The sequence below is a fragment of the Camellia sinensis genome, chromosome 1 (genome assembly GCF_055761805.1).
Source record: "Camellia sinensis isolate YWXY chromosome 1, ASM5576180v1, whole genome shotgun sequence".
In the NCBI taxonomy this organism is placed as follows: domain Eukaryota; kingdom Viridiplantae; phylum Streptophyta; class Magnoliopsida; order Ericales; family Theaceae; genus Camellia; species Camellia sinensis.
The window spans coordinates 33,705,950-33,726,590 of NC_138961.1; the positions used below are offsets into that span (position 1 = coordinate 33,705,950).

At 35.5% G+C, this 20,641-nt stretch overlaps 1 protein-coding gene across 4 annotated transcripts; it reads left to right on the forward strand.

Annotated features, from left to right (window-relative positions):
• The first annotated feature begins 15,702 nt into the window (after positions 1-15,702).
• On the forward strand, positions 15,703-18,735 carry LOC114296998 (uncharacterized). 4 transcript variants are annotated; one of them, XM_082875952.1, is made up of 5 exons: positions 15,703-16,187; positions 16,279-16,566; positions 16,660-17,047; positions 17,747-17,908; positions 18,101-18,735. In XM_082875952.1, the coding sequence occupies exons 1-5, from the start codon at positions 15,879-15,881 to the stop codon at positions 18,211-18,213; spliced, it is 1,260 nt and encodes a 419-aa protein (XP_082732078.1). In that variant the 5' UTR covers positions 15,703-15,878; the 3' UTR covers positions 18,214-18,735. The 4 variants fall into 4 exon arrangements, with proteins under 4 accessions (XP_082732078.1, XP_082732087.1, XP_082732085.1 ...); XM_082875961.1 differs by having other exon boundaries at positions 15,746-16,187; positions 16,282-16,566; positions 17,747-17,887; XM_082875959.1 differs by having other exon boundaries at positions 15,748-16,187; positions 17,747-17,887.
• The last annotated feature ends 1,906 nt before the right edge of the window (positions 18,736-20,641 follow it).

The window sequence follows — 20,641 nt, forward strand, 5'->3', positions numbered from 1 at the left end:
TTGTTGATCTTACTAGTGGATCATTGTTTGGGACCATTGCCATCATGCTTCTGCTTCTTGTTATTGAACTTTGACCCTTGTCCATGTTCCACAACATTTGCTTTAGCCTGCATGACATGGTTTCCTGACTTCTTTTTGAAACCATGGTTATCTTCCTTAACTCAGAGCCGTACTATCAGTTCCTCCAATTTCATCTCCTCGCGCTTATGCTTCAGATAATTCTTGAATTCTTTCCAAGATTGTGACAATTTTTCAATGATTGTCGTTACTTGGAAAGATTCACTGAGAACCATCCCTTCCGCATGTATGTCATGAAGAATTAATTGGAGATCTTGAACTTGGCTAATAACCGTTTTGGAATCTATCATTTTAAAATTCAAAAAGCGACTGACAACAAATTTCTTTGTACCAGTGTCCTTTGTTTTATACTTATGATCTAGAGATTCCCACAATTCTTTAGCAGTGCTTTTAACACTATACACATTATACAGTGTATTGTCCAACCCATTAAGGATATAGTTTCGACACAAAAAATCACTATGTTTCCATGCATCGACTGCGACAACCACTTGCCGGTCAGTTTCTCCTTCGTTCAGTGCCAGTGCCAATGCTTTTTCATGAGTGAAGCGAGCCAAATTCAATGTGGTAAAATAAAACATCATCTTTTGTTGCCATCTTTTAAAATCATTACCATTGAATTTTTCTGGCTTCTCCCCATGATTTACCAGTACTGTCGGAGTCATCACTGGCACAACTGGTGTGGGGGTTTGAGTAATAGCAGTCTCAGTACTGTTAATTTCAGTTGTCATAATTATGATGAAATAAAAATAATACACCAATCACAAATTTATACAAAAAACAAATTCACACACAAAATAAACAGAATAATATTTTGTAACAAAATTTCAATGATAAACAGTTTATTACTAATGTGTTATCAAAGAAATCATTAACAGTATATTACTACTATTTAAGAAATTAAACAGTATATTACTACTATTTAATTTCCCGAAACAAAATATAGTACTGTTAATTTCAGTTGTCATAATTCTGATGAAATAAAAATAATACACCAATCACAAATTTATACAAAAAACGAATTCACACACAAAATAAACAGAATAATATTTTGTAACAAAATTCCAATGATAAACAGTATATTACTAATATGTTATCAAAGAAGTCATTAACAGTATATTACTACTATTTAAGAAATTAAACAGTATATTACTACTATTTAATTTCCCGAAACAAAATATTTGTCTGTCTATCACAGAAATAAATAAAAATAAGAAATCTACTTTAAGATTGTTAGAACCCACAAAGGTGTATGTGTGTAAATTAAATGTATAAAATAAATAAACAATAAAATAAAATAATTCAGAAACGAATTAAATACTTATAGAAATTAATGTCAAGGCATGTGTTGGACACAGTCTCCTTAAAGTAGATTTCACCATCGCTCAGGTGCTTTGAGTTTTACCAACGTCTACTTCCCAGGATGCAACGACTAACACTTAAATTTGCAGCACTACAAATTTAAGTCTAGCAAACCAAAACTCTGTTGTAAACTCTCTCTTTTTCTTCCTAAAAATAAATGCAGAAACTGATGCAAGAGCACAGAAAGAAGAAGAAAAGAAGGACGGAAATCTGAGGAAAAAATTCAATGAAATGAATTGCTGGAAGCATGCTTTATATAAACAGAAAAGTGGTTGCTTTGAACAGGTGCCAATAGATAGGCAACTGTGCGGACAGATAGACAATCTGTTTGGACAGATTTGGTTGGAAAGCAACAGGTAGAAACCTATTTGAACCTTGTGAACCAGTTCGGGTGGTATGGACCTGCAAGAGACTTGTTTGGGTGAAGAAAAATTCTGGACCAATTTATTTTGAATTTTGAAACCAAAATTAAAAATAAAAAATAATTTACAAAATTTTTGGCCCAAAAAGATAAGTATTAGGTTGGACAAGCCCAACCCAACCTCGCACCACGCACCCGTGCCCAGTCCAGCCTGCCCGACCGACTGTATGGCGGCAGCGTGTGCGGTTTTAATTTTGGGTCCAATGGGTCTAACGCACTTCACCCATAACCTAATGCACTTTCACCCATAACCTCACCCTTTCACAAACTTGGGTACCCATTGGGGCCCATCCCAAGTATCCAATGCTAAGGTTTATAAACCTAAACAATTCCTCAAGTCTTTCTAATGTGGGACAAGCACATTTCACAAATGTGCAGTAAACCCAACAAAAAACTAGTTCCACGAAACTGAAAACGTGCATTGAATTCTCATTCATCCGGAAATGATTTTGAGTAACCAAATACATGAATTTATTCACTACACGGCATTAAACATGAACCCAATTAGAAACGTTAAAAATAACGCTTGGGTCCCACATTAATTAATGCTCAAAGTTAGCAAAAAATAAGGAATTTCTAAAGCTATTTTCCAACAATCCCCCACATGAATAAAATTCACAATAACGAACATACAATAAGATGCATACAAAGAAAGAGTACATTAAGAAGATACACCACATCGAGATAGGTAGCTTTTTGGCAAAGGTTATTTTTTGGCAGACGTTATTTTTTGTTTTTTGGGCTAAAATTTACAAAAAACAAAATAGCCTAAAATAGTTAATAAGAGAAAATGTTACATCAAACCTACAATCATTTACTTTTTGTCTCACAAATATCATATCCAACTACAAAAAAATCTAACCGTCTTCCCAAACATAAATCCTTTAGCCTATTAAAATAATCAACTTCCCAAACGAGACCTATATGCACATTTGATTATGACATTTGTGGTATTTAGTTTTAATTTATTGTGGTATTAGTCATGATGTGTTGTGATATTAATTATGACATTTTGAAGTAAGTGTGCATTTGTAAAAAATGGTGGAAATAATATTTTCCTTTATTTATTTTAAAAAAATTAAATAAAAAAAGAGATATCACTAATTTTTATTTTTTGTTTTTCATATTGAAATTCAAAAGGAAATTCTATAGTTTGGGGTGTGTACTATGGGATAAGCTCCCCCTTTCATATTTCATCTTTTCATACCCATGTATATTTTTCTTGTGGGTTTCAATTCGGATTTACTTTGATAATCTAAACCGTCTACTTCATAGGTTTCACAATAAAGGTTATCCGTACAAAAAATTAGATTTATTGGACCATAAATATTGAAAGAAATCACTTGTTATTTTACAAAATGAATGGTGAGAGGGTAATTTTTGTGAGAATTAGGCCGAGCTATGAGATGGACTTTATGGCCCAAAGTACGAAGGACTGGGTAAAAAGGCTGAAAAGTTACTCCGGCCCAAGAAAGATAAAGTTACTCCGGCCCAAGAATTGTAAAGTTACTCCGGCCCAAGAATTGTACAGTTACTCCGGTCTGGAAGCAACTTGGAGTTAGGTCGGTCTCAGAGATAGTTCGGTCATGATGTATTGAGGTTAGAACGGTCAAAACCTTGCTACTCGGTAGCTCGGTCTAAACACACCATGGATTGAACAAGAGAGAACCGAGATAAGGAGGAGTGAAAGCAAAAACCGAGCTAAGGATAGTTCGGCCTACTCTGTGGCTCGGCATGGCCAGTTTTACTTCGGTCATATGGTAGTTCGGCCATGGTAAAAACCATCTCACTTGGTTTAAACAGTGAGGGGGGTGTTGAAGGATAAACATTATCTTTCAGGAGTATGAATCCTAGGAGGATTCTACATGGAAGAGTAGAAGTCCTACTAGGATTGTGCCACACGAAACCTATAAAAGCTCACAAACATCACCTTGGGGGAGGTAACACACAACTTTGCTTTCTGAATACACAGAGCTTTATCTATTTGTCAAGTTTGTTGACTTAGGCATCGGAGGGGTTTCCGGCACACACCCACCGGCTAGCTCACGTTCGTGTTTTCAGGTGACAAAGCGACGTCGTACGGAGGAGCACAGACTTAGTCAACAGGATTATACGAGAAGGTATATTTCTTTCCTGTACAATTGGCGCCGTCTGTTGGAAAGCTAGATAGAACAAAACCTCTTGACTAAAAGCTTCTCCTCTATTACAAACAATGGCGCACATTGAAGAATTGCCGCAGTCCGCCGTCGACGGGCTAACTCCAGATGGAGGCGCAAGGCGTGAAGGATTACCTTCTGTCCCTCCCATGGCGGACTTGGAGTCCTAGTGTCATAACCCCAGGAGAGATACTAGGGGAAGGCGGACTCACAGCCCCGTCAATCTCATTCTCAAAGTCCTGACAGGCAAAGGCGGAGGGTTGATCTTCAAGTTCTGGAGGACCGCGTGAAGGAGCAAGATGAATTAATAAGGAAGATGGCGGCGGACATGGAGGCCTTGAAATGCCAGATGAAGAAAAAAGAAGTGGCGACAGGAGAGGGGCACAAAAACAAGACGCCCCCTCGCCACTCAGAAAATCGTAGTAGAAATACCACACCCTCGCAAGGAGAAAGCAGAAGCCTCAGGACAGGCGATACTCAATCCTGGTCTTCCAGAACTCGTCACTCCAGGTCTGAGAGGACGAGATCTGAAAGGTCGTACACTGAAAGAAGCATATATTGGCCCTCACATACGCACCAAACCAGATCTAGACAGACGGAGTTACCCAGATCATCTGACTTACGAACCGTGCTCGAAGAAAAAGCACGATGCAAAGAGGATGCCAGGGCACGGGATCCACACAGAGTCTCGGCCTTACAGCGGTTGGCTCCTCGGACGCATGGAAGCGTCGAGGTTGGAATACCAATACCGCGCCCTGCCTATGAACCAACGGACAAGGCATTAGCAACGCTACAGACTTCACCGTTTTGTTCCGGCGATTGAAAACGCGCCCCTACCATCAGGCTTCCTTCAGCCAAAATTCACTACATATGAAGGGAAGACGGATCCCTACTCACACTTGAGCCACTTTCGCCAAGTCATGGTTGTATACAGGCGAAACGAGGCCCTAATGTGCATACTCTTCCCATCAAGTCTTGGCGACCTAGGCTTGACGTGGTTCGAGAAACTACCAGAAGGCAGCATAGCCTCTTGGGCACAATTGGCAGAAGCCTTCGTGACAAGGTTCCGAACAAACACTAAAATCCCGGTGGAGATCGACCAGCTACTCTCCATCGACATGGGCGATAAAGAGACCCTAAGATCCTACAACAGTCGCTACTGGGAGACATTCAATCAGATTGGGGACTGCCCCACCAATCTCGCCATCGCACAGTATAAAAGAGGCCTTCCAGTCGGGAACAGGCTACGGGACTCGATCACCATGACGCCACCCCTCACCATGGAAGCCCTGATGGAAAGAGTGCATCAGCACATCAGGGTAGAGGAGGATGATGCACGTGTCAAAGCAAAATCTTGTACGACCGCACTACCAGAAAAGAAAACCTCAGCAAAGGTCAATACAGTAGATCGTTAGAACAGAAACGGACATAGCAGACGAGATAACGGAGAAGACTCGAATAAAAGATGGTTAAGAATCCGCACTACCATAACCACGGTGTTCAAGGAACTGATATATCGGATTCTAAATAAGAGATGAACCTTTCGTCAAGTGGCCAGCCAAGCTAGGAGAAGCTTAGAAGGACTATGACGAAAGATCGCGGTGCACCTTCCACAAAGAAAAGGGGCACCGAACTGAGAATTGCACACCATTGAGACAGCACCTGGAGGAGTTGGTGGCGGCAGGTCACTTGGACAAATACATTGAAGGAGGGACGCAGCCTGCCCCCCAGGACCATAATAACCCCAATAGAATGCCGATCGACGCCCCACCTTAAGGCATTATCAATGTGATACATGGAGTCTTTGAACCTGAGCGTATATGCGAGCTCAGGGGATCAATCAAAAAGGCTGAACACTTTAGAGAGGTGCTAAGTGCCCAACCTGCCATCAAGAAGGGGAAAACAGAGGCGACAAACGTCATGTCTTTTTCGGATAAAGACTTGGATCGAATATACTGTCATCACAATGATGCCCTAGTCGTCACTCTCCGAGTCAAGGATTTTGACGTCAAGCAGATTCTGATTGACCAGGGTAGTTCATGTGAAATTATGTACTACGAGACATTTAAACAATTAAAACTGCAAGACAAAGACTTGGCGCCTGCTGTATCACCCCTAATTGGATTCAACTCTATGCCAGAATGGCCCGTCGGCAAAATAATTCTTCCAGTTAGAGCAGGAAGCGTGACGAAACAAGTGGAGTTCTGGGTATTAAAGGTCCCCTCCACTTACAACATCATCTTGGGCAGAACATGGCTGCATGCCATGCGATCGGTGGCATCATCTTACCACCAAGTAATGCGGTTTCCCAACGATACCGGACTAATTGAAGAAGTCTATGGAGATCAGATCATGTCAAAGCAATGTTTTGCCACGGTGAATGGCAGCCGCGCTGCCAAAGGATACGTTCATTCGGTGGAAGAACCTGAAAGCAATGAACTATTCGTAGATGTTGGCAAAGAGGCTGATCAGAAAGCGGTGGAGGACTTGGTGGAGGTAAAAATAGATGAAAAGAACCCGGATAAGTTCTTCTTGCTCGGCTCGTCGTTGTCCAGCACTGAGAGATTAGAGGTCTTGGAATTCTTGACCTCTAACATCGAAGTGTTTGCCTGGACACCCTACGACATGCCAGGCATTGATCCAAACTTCATCAGTCACCAACTCAATGTCCACCCATCCGCCAGGCCGGTTATTCAACGCACTCGCCGATCGACACTTCACCATGCCGAAATAGTGGTGGAAGAAGTAGGTAACCTGTTGGAGGCAGGAGCAATTAGAGAAGTGCACTACCCAAGATGGATCTCCAATACGGTCGTAGTGCCAAAGAAGAATGGCAAATGGCGTGTCTGCGTCGACTACAAAACAGTCAACAAGGCATGCCCAAAAGACCGCTTTCCTCTACCACGGATAGATCAACTGGTAGACCTAACGGCGGGACACAACCGACTTAGCTTTCTGGATGCATACAGAGGCTACCACCAGATCGCCATGCATGAACCAGACCAGGAGGTCACGTCCTTTACGACTCCAAGAGGACTATACTGTTACAAGGTCATGCCCTTTGGCTTGAAGAACGTAGGGGCAACATTCCAACGGATGGTCACCAAGATGTTTGAACCATTGTTAGGCAGAACAATGAAGGCTTACATCGATGACATGGTGGTCAAGAGCAAGGATGAGAATGACCATCTTAAGGACCTAGGCGAGATGTTTGAGTTCTGAAGAAGCACAAGTTGCGCCTCAATGCGTCCAAGTGTGCATTCGGAGTAGGATCTGGCAAATTCCTAGGCTTCCTTGTGACCAACCGAGGTATAGAGGCAGACCCCTCTCAAATCAAGGCAATCCAAGATCTAGAGAGACCAAACTCAGTAAAAGAAGTGCAGCATCTCACCGGCATGGCAGCTGCACTCAACCGATTCATAAGCAGGTCGTCAGGTAGACTGCGACCATTTTTTCATGCCTTAAAGGCCAAGTTTGAGTGGGATGAAGAATGCGACCAAGCTCTGGAAAGCTTGAAGGAGTATATGTCTTCCCCACCACTGCTTGTTACCCCAGTACCTGGTGAAGAACTCTACTTGTACCTGGCAGTCTCTCAGCACGTAGTTAGCGCAGTGTTGGTTCGTGCAGAAGGAATCCAACACTTGCCCATCTATTATGTCAGCAAGACATTGCTGGGAGCCGAAACAAGGTATTTGCCACTGGAAAAACTGGCATTAGCCTTGATGATGGCCTCCAGGAAATTGGCACACTACTTTCACGCCCACACCATAGTCGTCCTCACGGCTTTCTCACTAAAAGCTTTGTTTGAAAGGGCGAACTTTTTTGGGCGAATTTTGAAGTGGGCAGTAGAGTTGGGACAATTCGACATCAAGTTTCAACCCAGGACCGCAATAAAAGCCCAATCTTTGGCAGACTTCGTCGTAAAGTTTACTCTTGGAAGTCATCATATCTGCCCAGTCGACCTAACTGACACCACCAAATTAGGGATGGAAGTTGACGCCGGAATAGCGCAACCCCTAGTAGAAGGTACTCAGTCAGACTCCAAGGCAGACCAGACTAAAGAAGGCAAGCAAGAAAACCAAAGTAAATTTACCGGGCTCTCCTTTTTTCCAATTTATAGGTCGGCTAGGAATCTGGGTTTGATGATCCTCAAAGTTCCCAAACACCCAGAAAAAATCGTCGTTGTTTAAGTCTTTGTCCGGTGTATATTTTATTATCTTCTCTCGGCGGCGACGTATTCTAAGATAATAGACCCACCCATCTTCTTTTGAACCAATGGAGTATTGGTGGAAGATTTCGGCCAGGCCAAGGTTTAGTCCGGCTTGGCGGTTCAGTTCGGCTATACCCATGATGATGCGGTATGAATTGGTGGATAGTTGGGTAGGGCATAATCTAGTTTGCCTAAGAAACTCACAGATTAAAGGTTGGACTGGAAATCGTAGTCCGGTTTCAATAATTGACAAAAGGGTGAAGGGGACAAAGCCTTCATTACCCCATGGAATGACATCTTTTTCGGCTAAGATCAAGTGGACGTCATCGGGTATATTATAATCTTTTCTGAATTCGGCTAGGCCGCCCGGAGTATTTACTAGATACCTATACTTACCCATTTGTTGTATAATTTACGAATAAGTTATATCGGTGCAAAAATTGTGCTCAGAAGCTCGGTTGAGCGCACGAAGGAGTGCCTGGGCAACCTAAGTCTGCAAAGTATAAAACAAAAGGGTTAAGCACAGATCATTGGACCGTGCTACAAATTAAAGCAAGGTAAAAGAGCCCTACTTCGGCTTTGAGGACATGTTCTATCTCGATTCAGCAAAATGCTTGGTAGCTCGGTTTGAGCAGGGTTCTTATTAGCCAGATCTTGGCAAGCATCTCGGCATACTTGCTTCGGAAACAACTATGTTAGACCGGTTCATCGTCTAGGGGCAGCTTTCTGAGTTCGGTCTAAAAAAAACTAAGAAAGCTGGTTTAGCCCCAAAGGCCTAAATCGGTTGAACTATGAGTTTTGTTACTTCGGTTGAGCCTCTAGGGGCAGCTTTCTGAGTTTGGTTTAGAAACTAAGAAAGCTGGCTTAGCCCCAAGGCCTAGCTCGGTTGAATACCAAGGTTTCTAGTTTACTGATTACAGAACTTCGTTCGGTAAGCGTATCTTGGCTAAAGTGTATCTAGTTCGGTTATTGTCTGAATTGATCTACCTATATAGCACAAACAGTTTCCTAGTCCGATTGGGACATGATTCTGGATCAAAAGCGAGTTTTCTATAGGATATATAACATATACTCATAGGTTCTACTGATTTTTCCATGAAAGTACAGAAGCAAAAACAAAAATGTACAAACATGTTTCGCAAAAGCATAGAAAGCAGAAATTAGAAAAACAAAGCAGATTTTGTGGAGCTTACCAGAAGAAGATGAAGCTGGTGATGGGAGCAACAGCACCAATGAAGAACACGAACTCAGGTTGGAAAAGCAGAGGCACGAAGAGAGAAGAAGAAGAAAAGTGTAGGTGAATGATTCAAGGATAGAGGGGTTGTTTTGTGAAAATGACGAGAGAGAGAAAGGGCGGGAACTGTTCAAAATTGCGAAATACGAAGACGGCGTTGACAGCTGCCTTCCGCGAATGGGAATGTGCCACGTGTATACAGAAAAGGAAGCGATTCAGTTTTTGGTGATTGAAAAGACATTGTGACCGGATGAAAGTGGCTCAGTTTAAGTTTAGCTCGGCAGGATAAGCTAAATGATTGTAGCTTGGCTGGAAGGTTTGAGGAGTATAGCTCGGCTATTGAACAGATAATCCCTATCATGCTATGCAGATGGAATTAAGGGGCAATTGAGAGGGTAATTTTTGTGAGAATTAGGCCGAGCTATGAGATGGACTTTATGGCCCAAAGTACGAAGGACTGGGTAAAAAGGTCGAAAAGTTACTCCGGCCCAAGAGAGATAAAGTTACTCCGGCCCAAGAATTGTAAAGTTACTCCGGCCCAAGAATTGTAAAGTTACTCCGGTCTGGAAGCAACTTGGAGTTAGGCCGGTCTCAGAGATAGTCCGGTCATGATGTATTGAGGTTAGAACGGTCAAAACCTTGCTACTCGGTAGCTCGGTCTAAACACACCATGGGTTGAACAAGAGAGAACCGAGATAAGGAGGAGTGAAAGCAAAAACCGAGCTAAGGATAGTTCGGCCTACTCTGTGGCTCGGCATAGCCAGTTTTATTTCGGTCATATGGTAGTTCGGCCATGGTAAAAACCATCTCACTTGATTTAAGCAGTGAGGGGGGTGTTGAAGGATAAGCATTATCTTTCAGGAGTATGAATCCTAGGAGGATTCTACATGGAGGAGTAGAAGTCCTACTAGGATTGTGCCACACGAAACCTATAAAAGTTCACAAACATCACATTGGGGGAGGTAACACACAACTTTACTTTCTGAATACACAGAGCTTTGTCTATTTGTCAAGTTTGCTGACTTAGGCATCAGAGGGGTTTCCGGCACACACCCGCCGGCTAGCTCATATTCGTGTTTTCAGGTGACAAAGCGACGTCGTACGGAGGAGCACAGACTTAGTCAACAGGATTATACGAGAAGGTATATTTCTTTCCCGTACAAATGGTTTAAGTTTACAATTCTATTTGTTATTCATTTTATAAAACAAAATGTGATTTGTTTTTATATTTAAATGTCCAATGAAATTAATTTTTTACATAAATAACCTTTATTATAGAATTTACAAAGTAGACGGTTCGGAACATCGATATGAGTTCAAATTTTGATTTACAACAAGAGTATTGATGAGTATGAAAAGATGCAAATATTGAATAGAGTTTATCCTGTGTACAATATGCACATTTGGTTATAACCTTTGTGATATTTGGTTTTAACTTATTATGGTGTTAATTATAATGCATCGTGATATTAAGGTCTTGTTTGTTATAACTTTAAAAAGTTAAAAAGTCATTATCTTATTTAAGTCATATTATCTTATTTAAGTCAAATCACCTCTCTATCACATCACTTCAAACTCAATCCATAACTAACTCATATTTTATAAAAAATCAAAGAATGTACTTATTTAAATCATCCTAAATTATAACATTCAATCACATTACTCTCCTTACTTTTTATACGTTATTCTATAAAAAAAATCAATTAAAATACTAATTACTTTTCAAACACTTTCATTATTTCAATTATGATTCAAGAACTCTTTCATTATATGTTGGATTATAGTTCATAAATATAATTTAAAATGCAAAATGCAAGTGATACCCAGTGAGGTGTGCGTTGAACGGGACAAAAGAATCGAAACAACTGGGCCAGAGAGTTGAGGTTGATGCCTGTCTGTGGTGAGAGTGTGTCCTTGATGTGCTGTGTTTGGTTTCCCGCTCAACCCCACAATCTCCCCCTATCCATTTCGATTTTGAACCGTCTGTCCTGCTACCTTAATAAAAGCAGCTGTGTCCTCAACATTCTCCACTACCTCCCTCCCTGAAAATTATTATTTTAATATCAAAAAGTGGTATTTGGAAAGAAACATTTATTTATTTTTTATTTTTTATTTTTTTTACTTTTTTAATTTTTTTGGATTAAAATAATAGTAATGATAAAATAAGTTAAAATAATCAATACGATAAAATATCACATTAAATTCATAATTATTTTATTTTTTTCTTATAAATATCACATCTAACTACAAAAAAATCTAATTATCTTTCTAAATATAAAAATTTTAATCTCTAAAAATAGCCAAAAATTAAAATAACTTACTAAAATAGTAACTTCCCAAACACCCACAAAATAATACTAGATATCTTAAATATTTTATTAATGTTTCTATTAAACATTTCATATAACAGTGTGACTCGCATAGACCCTACATTTTCTACTACCTCCCTTCCTAAAAAATTATTATATATTATAGAGTAACGCTAGGAATCTTAAATATTTTATTAATATTTTTATTAAATATCTTATATGGAAGTGGGATTCACGTGGTGTGAGTACCACACCCATGTGAAACATTTAATGTTGATAAAATATTTGAATTTTTTTATATTTTTCAATATTATATCATTATCTATGGACCCATGATATAAAAATTATATAAAATGGTCACTTTGCTTGGTTTAAATTTTTTGAATTAAGTTTTTTAAAAATTAAATTTTTTATTTTTCATATTTTTTTATTTTTAGTGAATATTTTTAAAATTTTAAGAATTGTTTTAATTTTTTAGATACATCTTACTTAGATGTGTCTAAAAAGTAAAATATTTGTGAAAAAATATTTAAAAAAATTAATAAACATACAAAAATACAAAAATTTTCATATTTTTTTGGTATTTAGTGAATTTTTTTAAATTTTTTTTTCACAAAAATATACTTTTTAATTGTATTTATGTTAACTGTATCTAAAAATTAAAAAATTACCTAAAATATTAAAAAAATACGAAAAACAAGAAAGTTAATTTTTTTGAAAAGTGTTTTTAGAAAATTCAAACCAAACAAAGTGATTAATGCTAAAAAAGGATAGTCTATTTTATGTATTTTTAATTTTTTTAAATTTTTTCCTAATGACATTTAAAGTAAATTATTATTTAGTAGTGATTTGAGAAATTAATTAAAAATTAAATTTTTATTTTTTAAATTTTTTACGTGACAAAGATGTGATTTAAAATGAATAAAAGTTGATTTTTTACTTTTTTTTTTTTTTTTTTTTTTTTAGCTTGCTCCTCAATAACCCCTTAATATTATATCATTATCTACGGACCCATGATATAAACATGATATAAAAATTATAAAAACATTAATGCTAAAAAAAGTTAGTCTATTTCATATATTTTTATTTTTAATTTTTTTTCTAATGACATTTAAAAGCGATTGAATACTTTTGACAGAAAATAGGTATTTTCAAATAATTTACAATTTTTTTTGGCAAAATAAACTTTTTAATTATTAATAAATTTAATTTTAAAAATATTGTCAAATGAAACCTGCATATGAGTTGACCAATTTGAATTTCTCACTGAAAAATGTTATATGTCACCGTCTCTTTGTCACAATTAATTATATGAACTATTATGATTAATTTCTTGGTAGGTAATAATTATTAATCATTAATGATAATAGTAATATTTTGTTAGGCACTTGGTGATACGACACGGTGACAAAAATTAATAGTAATATAAAGCAATCTTCTTAATTAGTGTAAAAACTCTATTTTTTTATTTGAATAAAAAAAAAGTATAAAAACCTATTTTTTTATTTGAATAAAAAAAAGAGTATAAAAACTCTTAAGATTTGTTTTGAAAAGTAAGATAAACAAATAATTTATTTATTTTTTTTAAATATATAAAAAAATAATAAGATGATGTGACTTAAATAAATTAATAAATTAACTTTTTTTCTATATTCTCAAAAGAGGTCTACTTTCAATTACACAATTGACCCTACTATAAAATTCTACTAGTGGATGGCACACGCAATACGTATGTAATTTAGATAATTAATAATAAAAAATTTAATATCTTAATATATATGTTACTTAAATAATAAGTATATTCTTAATGAAACTCAAAATTTTAGATTCAAAACTTGTTTACACTGTTTATAATATATTTATATTTTTATTTTCGCATATTTAAAGTTGTCATGCGACATTTTTTTTTATAGCATATTTAAAGTTGTCACGTGATATGAGAAAAATAATATTTATCTAAATCAATTTAAATCTTCATTTAATAATAGTATAAATAACAAGCTTGATAAAAGAAAGTGTACTATAAATTATTAATTAATATGTTATATAATAAAAATTTTAAAATTAATATAAAGTATCACATCGCTAAATAAGAAAAATAAGTAATTTATTATCATAAAAAAATTTACAAAACAATAATTTGTTTTTTTTTTCTTTCAAATTTTTATTATAAATTATTATTAATAATGATCTATTTTGAACAAATAATTAAAAGTTAATTTTTAATTTCTTATAAAAAATATATAAAAAATAATATAAATTAAAAATTAACTTTTAAAACACTTTTCAAAATAAATACTGCAAGAAGTATTGAAAAATTCCATTTGGTAGACCTTCCAAATTATAGTTTCCCCCATTGATTTGGGTGTGTTGTTTGTTTTGAGCTTTCAAATCACAATTCTACATACATTTCTCAAATCTCCATTCAAAACATAATCATTACTTTTCAAAATTCATAACCAAACATATAATTCAAAACTCTTTTCAAAACTCAATTTAAATCAATATTTTAATTTTTTTAATATTTAAATATTTTAAAATTATTTTAATTTTGTTAAGATTTTAAATATTTTGATATTTTAATATGTTACGATTTTTTTGAATATTTTTAAATATTTTAATTTCAAAATATTACGATTTTAATTTTTTAAATTTTAAAATATTTTATAAAAATAAATTCAAACTCTATTTTATAAAAATATTTTTAAATATATTTATTTTTTTGTTATGTATTTGGTTACGATTTGAGTGTAAAGTAGTGAAAGTAGTATGGAGTTTCGAGTTTTATGTTTGGTTATGAGTTTTAAAAATAATTTCTTAATTGAGTTTTGTTTTATGTGTTTGATTACGATTTGAGTGTAGAGTTATTTTTAAATTTAAAATATTAACATTTTAAATTATTTAACTTTTTTGAATATTTAAATTATTTAAATTTTTACTATTTAAATTTTTTGAATATTTATTTTAATTTCTTACTTATTAAATTTTTTAGATTATTTAAATTATTTAAATATTTATGATTTAAATTTTTTGAATATTTATTTTAAATTTTTTTTTCTAAAATTCATAATCAAACAAATTTTCTTACTTTACATGTCAAATCAAACTTTTAAAACTCAATTCCATACTCAATTCAACACTCTATTAAAAAATTGTAACTAAGGCCAAGTTTGGGATGTTCCAAAAAAGCCAAAAAGTTACTCAAAAAGTTAAAAAGTTAACACTATTCACCAAAAGTCAACAATTACGGCTGCACAACTCCCAATTCAAATTTTTCCCTACAAATCAATTTTTACAATTTTTTATTACACATTTTTCAATAAAAAGTCAAAAAGTTAACCCAAACATCCATATTTTCAACCTCAATTTTTTAGTCCAAAAAGACAAAAAGTACACTTATTTTAGTCTTCCCAAACTTGGCCTAAACAAATTTTCTATACTCAAATAATAATTCTATAACTCACAAATTTAAAATATGACTCATACTCTCAAACCATATTTACACACCTATACCAAAGGAAACCTATAATACACTCTGGCTTATTTTGGCAACATAGTTTTTAGCTACTTTTTTTGGTTAGTAGCAAAAACCAAAAGTTGGGTTTTTTGGTTTTTTTTTCATTTGGAAAGTTAGTTTTTAGCCAACGGTGAAATTACAATTTTATCCTTCATGGGTCAAAATGTGTTACATAGGTAAAGTTGTAAATATTTTAAATAAATGGGGTAGTTTAGTCATTATTTTATGATTTGACATCCTAAACAAATATTAATCAAAAAAGTCAAAAGTCACTTTTTATTAACTTCCTAAATTATTTGTCTAAAAAAACTAAAAACTTAATTAAAAGCTAAAAAAATCACTTTTTACTATTTTCTCAAAATAACCCTTAGCCTTCGTCTTCTTTTAATTATTAATTTTTTTAAAAAAATTTCTGTTGCTTATTTTGATGGGGCCCTCAGCCTGCAAAACACAGCAGAAAACTCACTTGGGTCATTATTAAATCTTCTCCAACCAGCAACGAACGCCCATCAAACTTACCTCCCTCTCTCTCTTCACTATTATCCTTCTCTTTTGGGTCTATTTGCCTCTCTTTTGGGTTGTTTCGCTGCTATGGCTGCTCACACTCACGCCAATGGAGAGTTTTGGCTTCCCTCGGAGTTCCTCACCGACGACGACATACTCATGGGCAAAGAAAACTTCAACAAAAATGCCCTCAACTCTGCTTTTGGCCCTACCTTTGCCTTCCCCACTGACTTTCCCTACGATTTTGGCTCCTACTCGCCTGTTGAGTCTGTCGTGGGTTCAACCGAGACCGAGAGCGACGAGGAGGACTTACTCGCCGGGTTGACTCGCCGCTTGGCTCGTTTCACTCTGCAAGAAAGAGCACAGAAAATGGCCTCTGCTCCTCAAAATCTCGAGGTATGCTTTCGATTTCTTCTGGCTGTATTTTCCTTTTCGGGTGTCGATTCCGTGAAAATGAGTTGTGATTTTGTAATCTGTGTTGACTCAGAAGTCCTGGGTTTTGTCCGGTTCGCCTCAATCGACGCTGAGCGCATTCGAAAGCCCCAACGGCCCTTCACCGCCGACTACGCCGCCGGGTGGAAACAACGACTCTTGGGATCTGATTTACGAGGCGGCGGGACAAGTGGCGAGGTTGAAGATGAACGATGAAGGACCTCCCAAACCCAGAGGCCTTCTCGGCCCTCCTTGGTCTCTCGCTCCACCGCCTCTGAAAAACATCAACACCTCTTTCTATGCCAATCAGTGCCTCTCTCACAACCTCTCACAGTCCAATCATGTGAGTGAGTCACATAATGTGTATATACTTGTTCCCTCTTCTCATCTAGTTTGTTGATTTTTGGGTTTGTTTTTGTTTTGTTTTGTTTTGCAGTTTGAGCAAGCGAGGCATGACCAAATGATGAAACACCAGTGCTCTTCTTCGATTTGGGGAAGACAAACCAGAGAGGGTTTGTTTTCACAGCAAAACCAGCTTCAGCAACAGATGATGGGTCAAAACAGAGGAGGGAGAGTTGTTAATGGAGGTGGGTTCGAGAATAATAATGGAAGATATGCGAGGCCACTGGGTTTGCCTCAGTCTGCATGGCCTCCTTTGCAAGTTCAGCACAAAAACCACCAAGCCCAGCCCTCCCAACACGGTAGTTCCGGCATGAGAGCTGTGTTTCTCGGCGGATCTGGTGTGAAGAGGGAGTGCGCTGGCACCGGTGTGTTTTTACCTCGCAGATATGGAAACAACACTACAGAGCCCCGCAAGAAGACAGGTAATTGCTAGTTCTGTTCTCACTTGAGTTTCCTCATGCGTTATGGATTTCTCTGGCTTTATTTGTTAATTTTAATTTCTGGGTTTGTCCTTTTTTCTGTTCATTAGTTCGCGTTGAGCTGTGTTTGGCTACTGAGAAAGCAGAGGAAAAGCGAAAGGAATTCTCATTTTACGTTTTCTGGGCTTTTTTTTTTTGTTTGTTTTCCCAAGCTTTTAAAACCCCCATATCCTGAATAATTCAAATTATTATGTCGGTCTCTGTTTCAACTAAACTAGGCCCCAGTTGGCCAGATTTTAAATGTTTAGTCATTTATTTTCCTGATTTTTCTCGTGAACCAAACAGGGCAACAGTGGTTTTTTCACCAGATATACTTCACTTGGCCAACATGAATTCCTTTATGGATGTGTACTTCCCCCCTTTTTTTAATATATATATATATATTTCGGTCACCAAATGCTTTTATCAGTGTTTCTTTTCTTTCTCTGTTCTTTGTATTTTTGTTTGGGTCCCAATTTTGACTGCAAAAATGTACCCATATTTTTTTTTTCTTTTTCTAGATCTAGAATATATTTATTCTTGCTTTTCTGTCATAATCACAAGATTATTCATGATGACAATTAGTAGATGGGCATGTGCCGAAAGCAATTTGGATGTCGATTTGATTTATATATCTCTTTATTAACATGGTCTCTGTTACAGGCTGTTCAACTGCTCTTCTTCCAGCTAGGGTCGTCCAGGCTCTCAACAAGAACTTCGACCACATGACTGTTCAGGCTCAAGCCCAGGCCCAGGCTCAGGCTCAGGCTCAGGCCCAGGCCCAGGCCCAGGCCCGCTTCAACGGTTCGTTCATTCCGGACTATGGTAAATCAATGTCATAGACTTATTAGACCTAACACGATGCTAAATTGTAAAACTTAAATCGTTTTGATTCCTTTGAAAGGGAAACAAAAGATAGGGTCAATGACTATAAGAATTCGCAATTGATGCCGGCAATGAACTGTAGAATTACTAAAAAGTGATCTTGTTAAATATTATTGGTGTTTGGTTTTGCAGATACTTTGATGATGCCTCGGGCGAATGCGGCATTGACCCATCAAAATCGGATTTTGCGGCCGGAGGGGGGAATGAACCATGAATTGAGCCTCCCTCAGGAGTGGACTTATTGACTTGCACCAGCTTGAAATAGTCTCAAACTTGTCTTTTGGTGTAGGTGTTGTTTTGAAGTAAAAGTATAGAAGAAGGTAGGAGGAGGTTATGATACTGAAATGTTGTTTGGTTTTTTTTAGGCAGAGAAATTGGAATTGAAGGGTAATATAAGGAGTTGTAGTTTAGGGAAGAAGAAGACGAAAGAAAAATAAGGAGATCCGAAGTTTTTAGTGGGAGATTGCAAGTTTTTGTGGGCTAGAAATGAAGAAAAAAAAGGAGGAATGGTTAGGGGGGTATGGTAGAGGATGCTTTTTGGTTTTGTAATAAAGGGGGTGAAGTGTAAACCTTTTTTTTTTTTTAGAATTGCATAAATTAGTAATGGTTTGAAAGGAGTAGAGGGGGGATTTGTGTAGTTGGTTTTTGTTTTGATGTTTTTGATGATAGAGTGGGTCTCTTGGCAATATTTGTAGATGAAGAGAAATCCACAACCCTCTTCATGTAATATCCCATTGCAAGTATAAATTTATTAATAAGCTGTTAAATTGTGCTTTATTTATTTCATTTTTTTGTTTGTTTTTTTCAACAACGTGGCATCAGGCAAGGTATGATGTTCATGATTTGAGTGTATATTTGCACTGTTGGATCCAGTAAGATTTTACATTTAAATCTCTCGTGGTCTTAGTATTTTAAAAAAATTAAGAAATCAAAATGAATAAATTACCTATTTACAATGATTAAAATGAAATTTTACTCAAAATTGAGAGGGATTAGTAGTATAATTTATTTAAATTTTTCATTTTATTTATTTTTTATTTTTAAATGGAGGTAATGGTATGGTAGAGTTTTTGTTTTTGGTTGGGTAATGGTATGGTATTGTAGTGCAAAACAAAAAAGTTAAAAAGGAAGGGGAAAGAATTGACATGGTTCTAGCAAACAATTAATAATAAAATAAAATATTGGTAAAGAGAAGTGGAAATTGTACAAATAAAAGTTATAGAAGTATCTGGGGCGTGGATTTTGATTTGGGAAGGTAAAAAAAAACACCCAAATCTGTGAAATTTTCTTAAAGTTTTTTAGAGTGTTACATTGTGTGGATGAGATTTACTGACAAGTCACATCAGAAAAATTGATGTGATTTGACAATAAATTTTAACTATAGTACTCTAGGAAACTTTAAAAAAAAAAAAAAAAAAAAAGAAAAAAAAAAAAAAAAAAAAAAAAGGAGCAGAATGGGGGTGGGCGGTTCCTTCGGCGTGAAGGTGTAGACAGTGGAGGGTGGTGGGGACAGCTGATGTGGCTAGTGTGCCGTACGGGGTGGAATTAATAGGGTCCCACCTAAAGGGTCTGCGACATGTTTGTATGTCACTGGTCACTGTACATAAGTTTAGGATTTAAAATTTAAAAAATATTATAGATTTTAAATAATTTATTAATTTTTTTATCACCCCTTTTGTATGGATATAGAATCTGTGCAGATTTTATTTAGGAGAAGTTTTGATAAAAAATTTAATAGATTATTTGAAATTCATAACATAATTTCTAAAAATTTTCAAATTTAATCTTTCAAAATTTTAGAACATTTGTAATCAGACTGATCTCCATAATTTAAATTATTTATTTTTAATTTTAATAATTAAAATTATTTATTTTTTGAAATTTATGTAATAAAATATTTATATAAAAAATTAAAATAACAAAATATCAATAATTATATATTTAAATAATATTTAAAAGCAAAAGAAAGATAGTCATTAAGTTCAAATACTATTTCAGATTAAGATCACTAACTTGAAAAATTTAAATCCTTAAAAATATATGTAAATGTTATGCATCTTCTATTTCTCGTGTTTTATTTCTTTCAAGTTATTATCTCGACTTGAGATACTGTTTAGATTTGCTAAGTTGATTTTGAAATCAATTTCGGTGATTGAAACCTTTTCATTTTTTGAAACTTATTGAATAAAATATTTATATAAAAAATTAAGATGATTGAATATTCGTAACTATATATTTGAATTATACATGTCTTTAAAAAATAAACGATAAATATAATTTTAAGAATAATTATTAATTTCTTATAATATAAATTTAATTTAAATATATAACTATTAATAGAAAATTATTTTAATTTTTTATATAAATGTTTTATTTAATAAATATTAAAAAATAAATAATTTAAATTATTAAACGAAACTTATATTAACTTCACAAACTCTTCAATGTCTCTTATATTAAAATGTGAATGTGAGAAAAAGCCTAATTCGTTATGTTTAGTTCCACTTCTCCACTAGTTTGCATCGTTCAAATTTCTCACCTCTTGGTTCTTTTTTTCCCAAAGCGCGAAAAACAAAAAAAAAAAAATTTTAAAAACACAAAGAGACACATCTTTGGTTGCTGTGCTGTTGTGTTGTGTGGAAGTTTTTTTTGACTCGTTCAACACTTCGATTG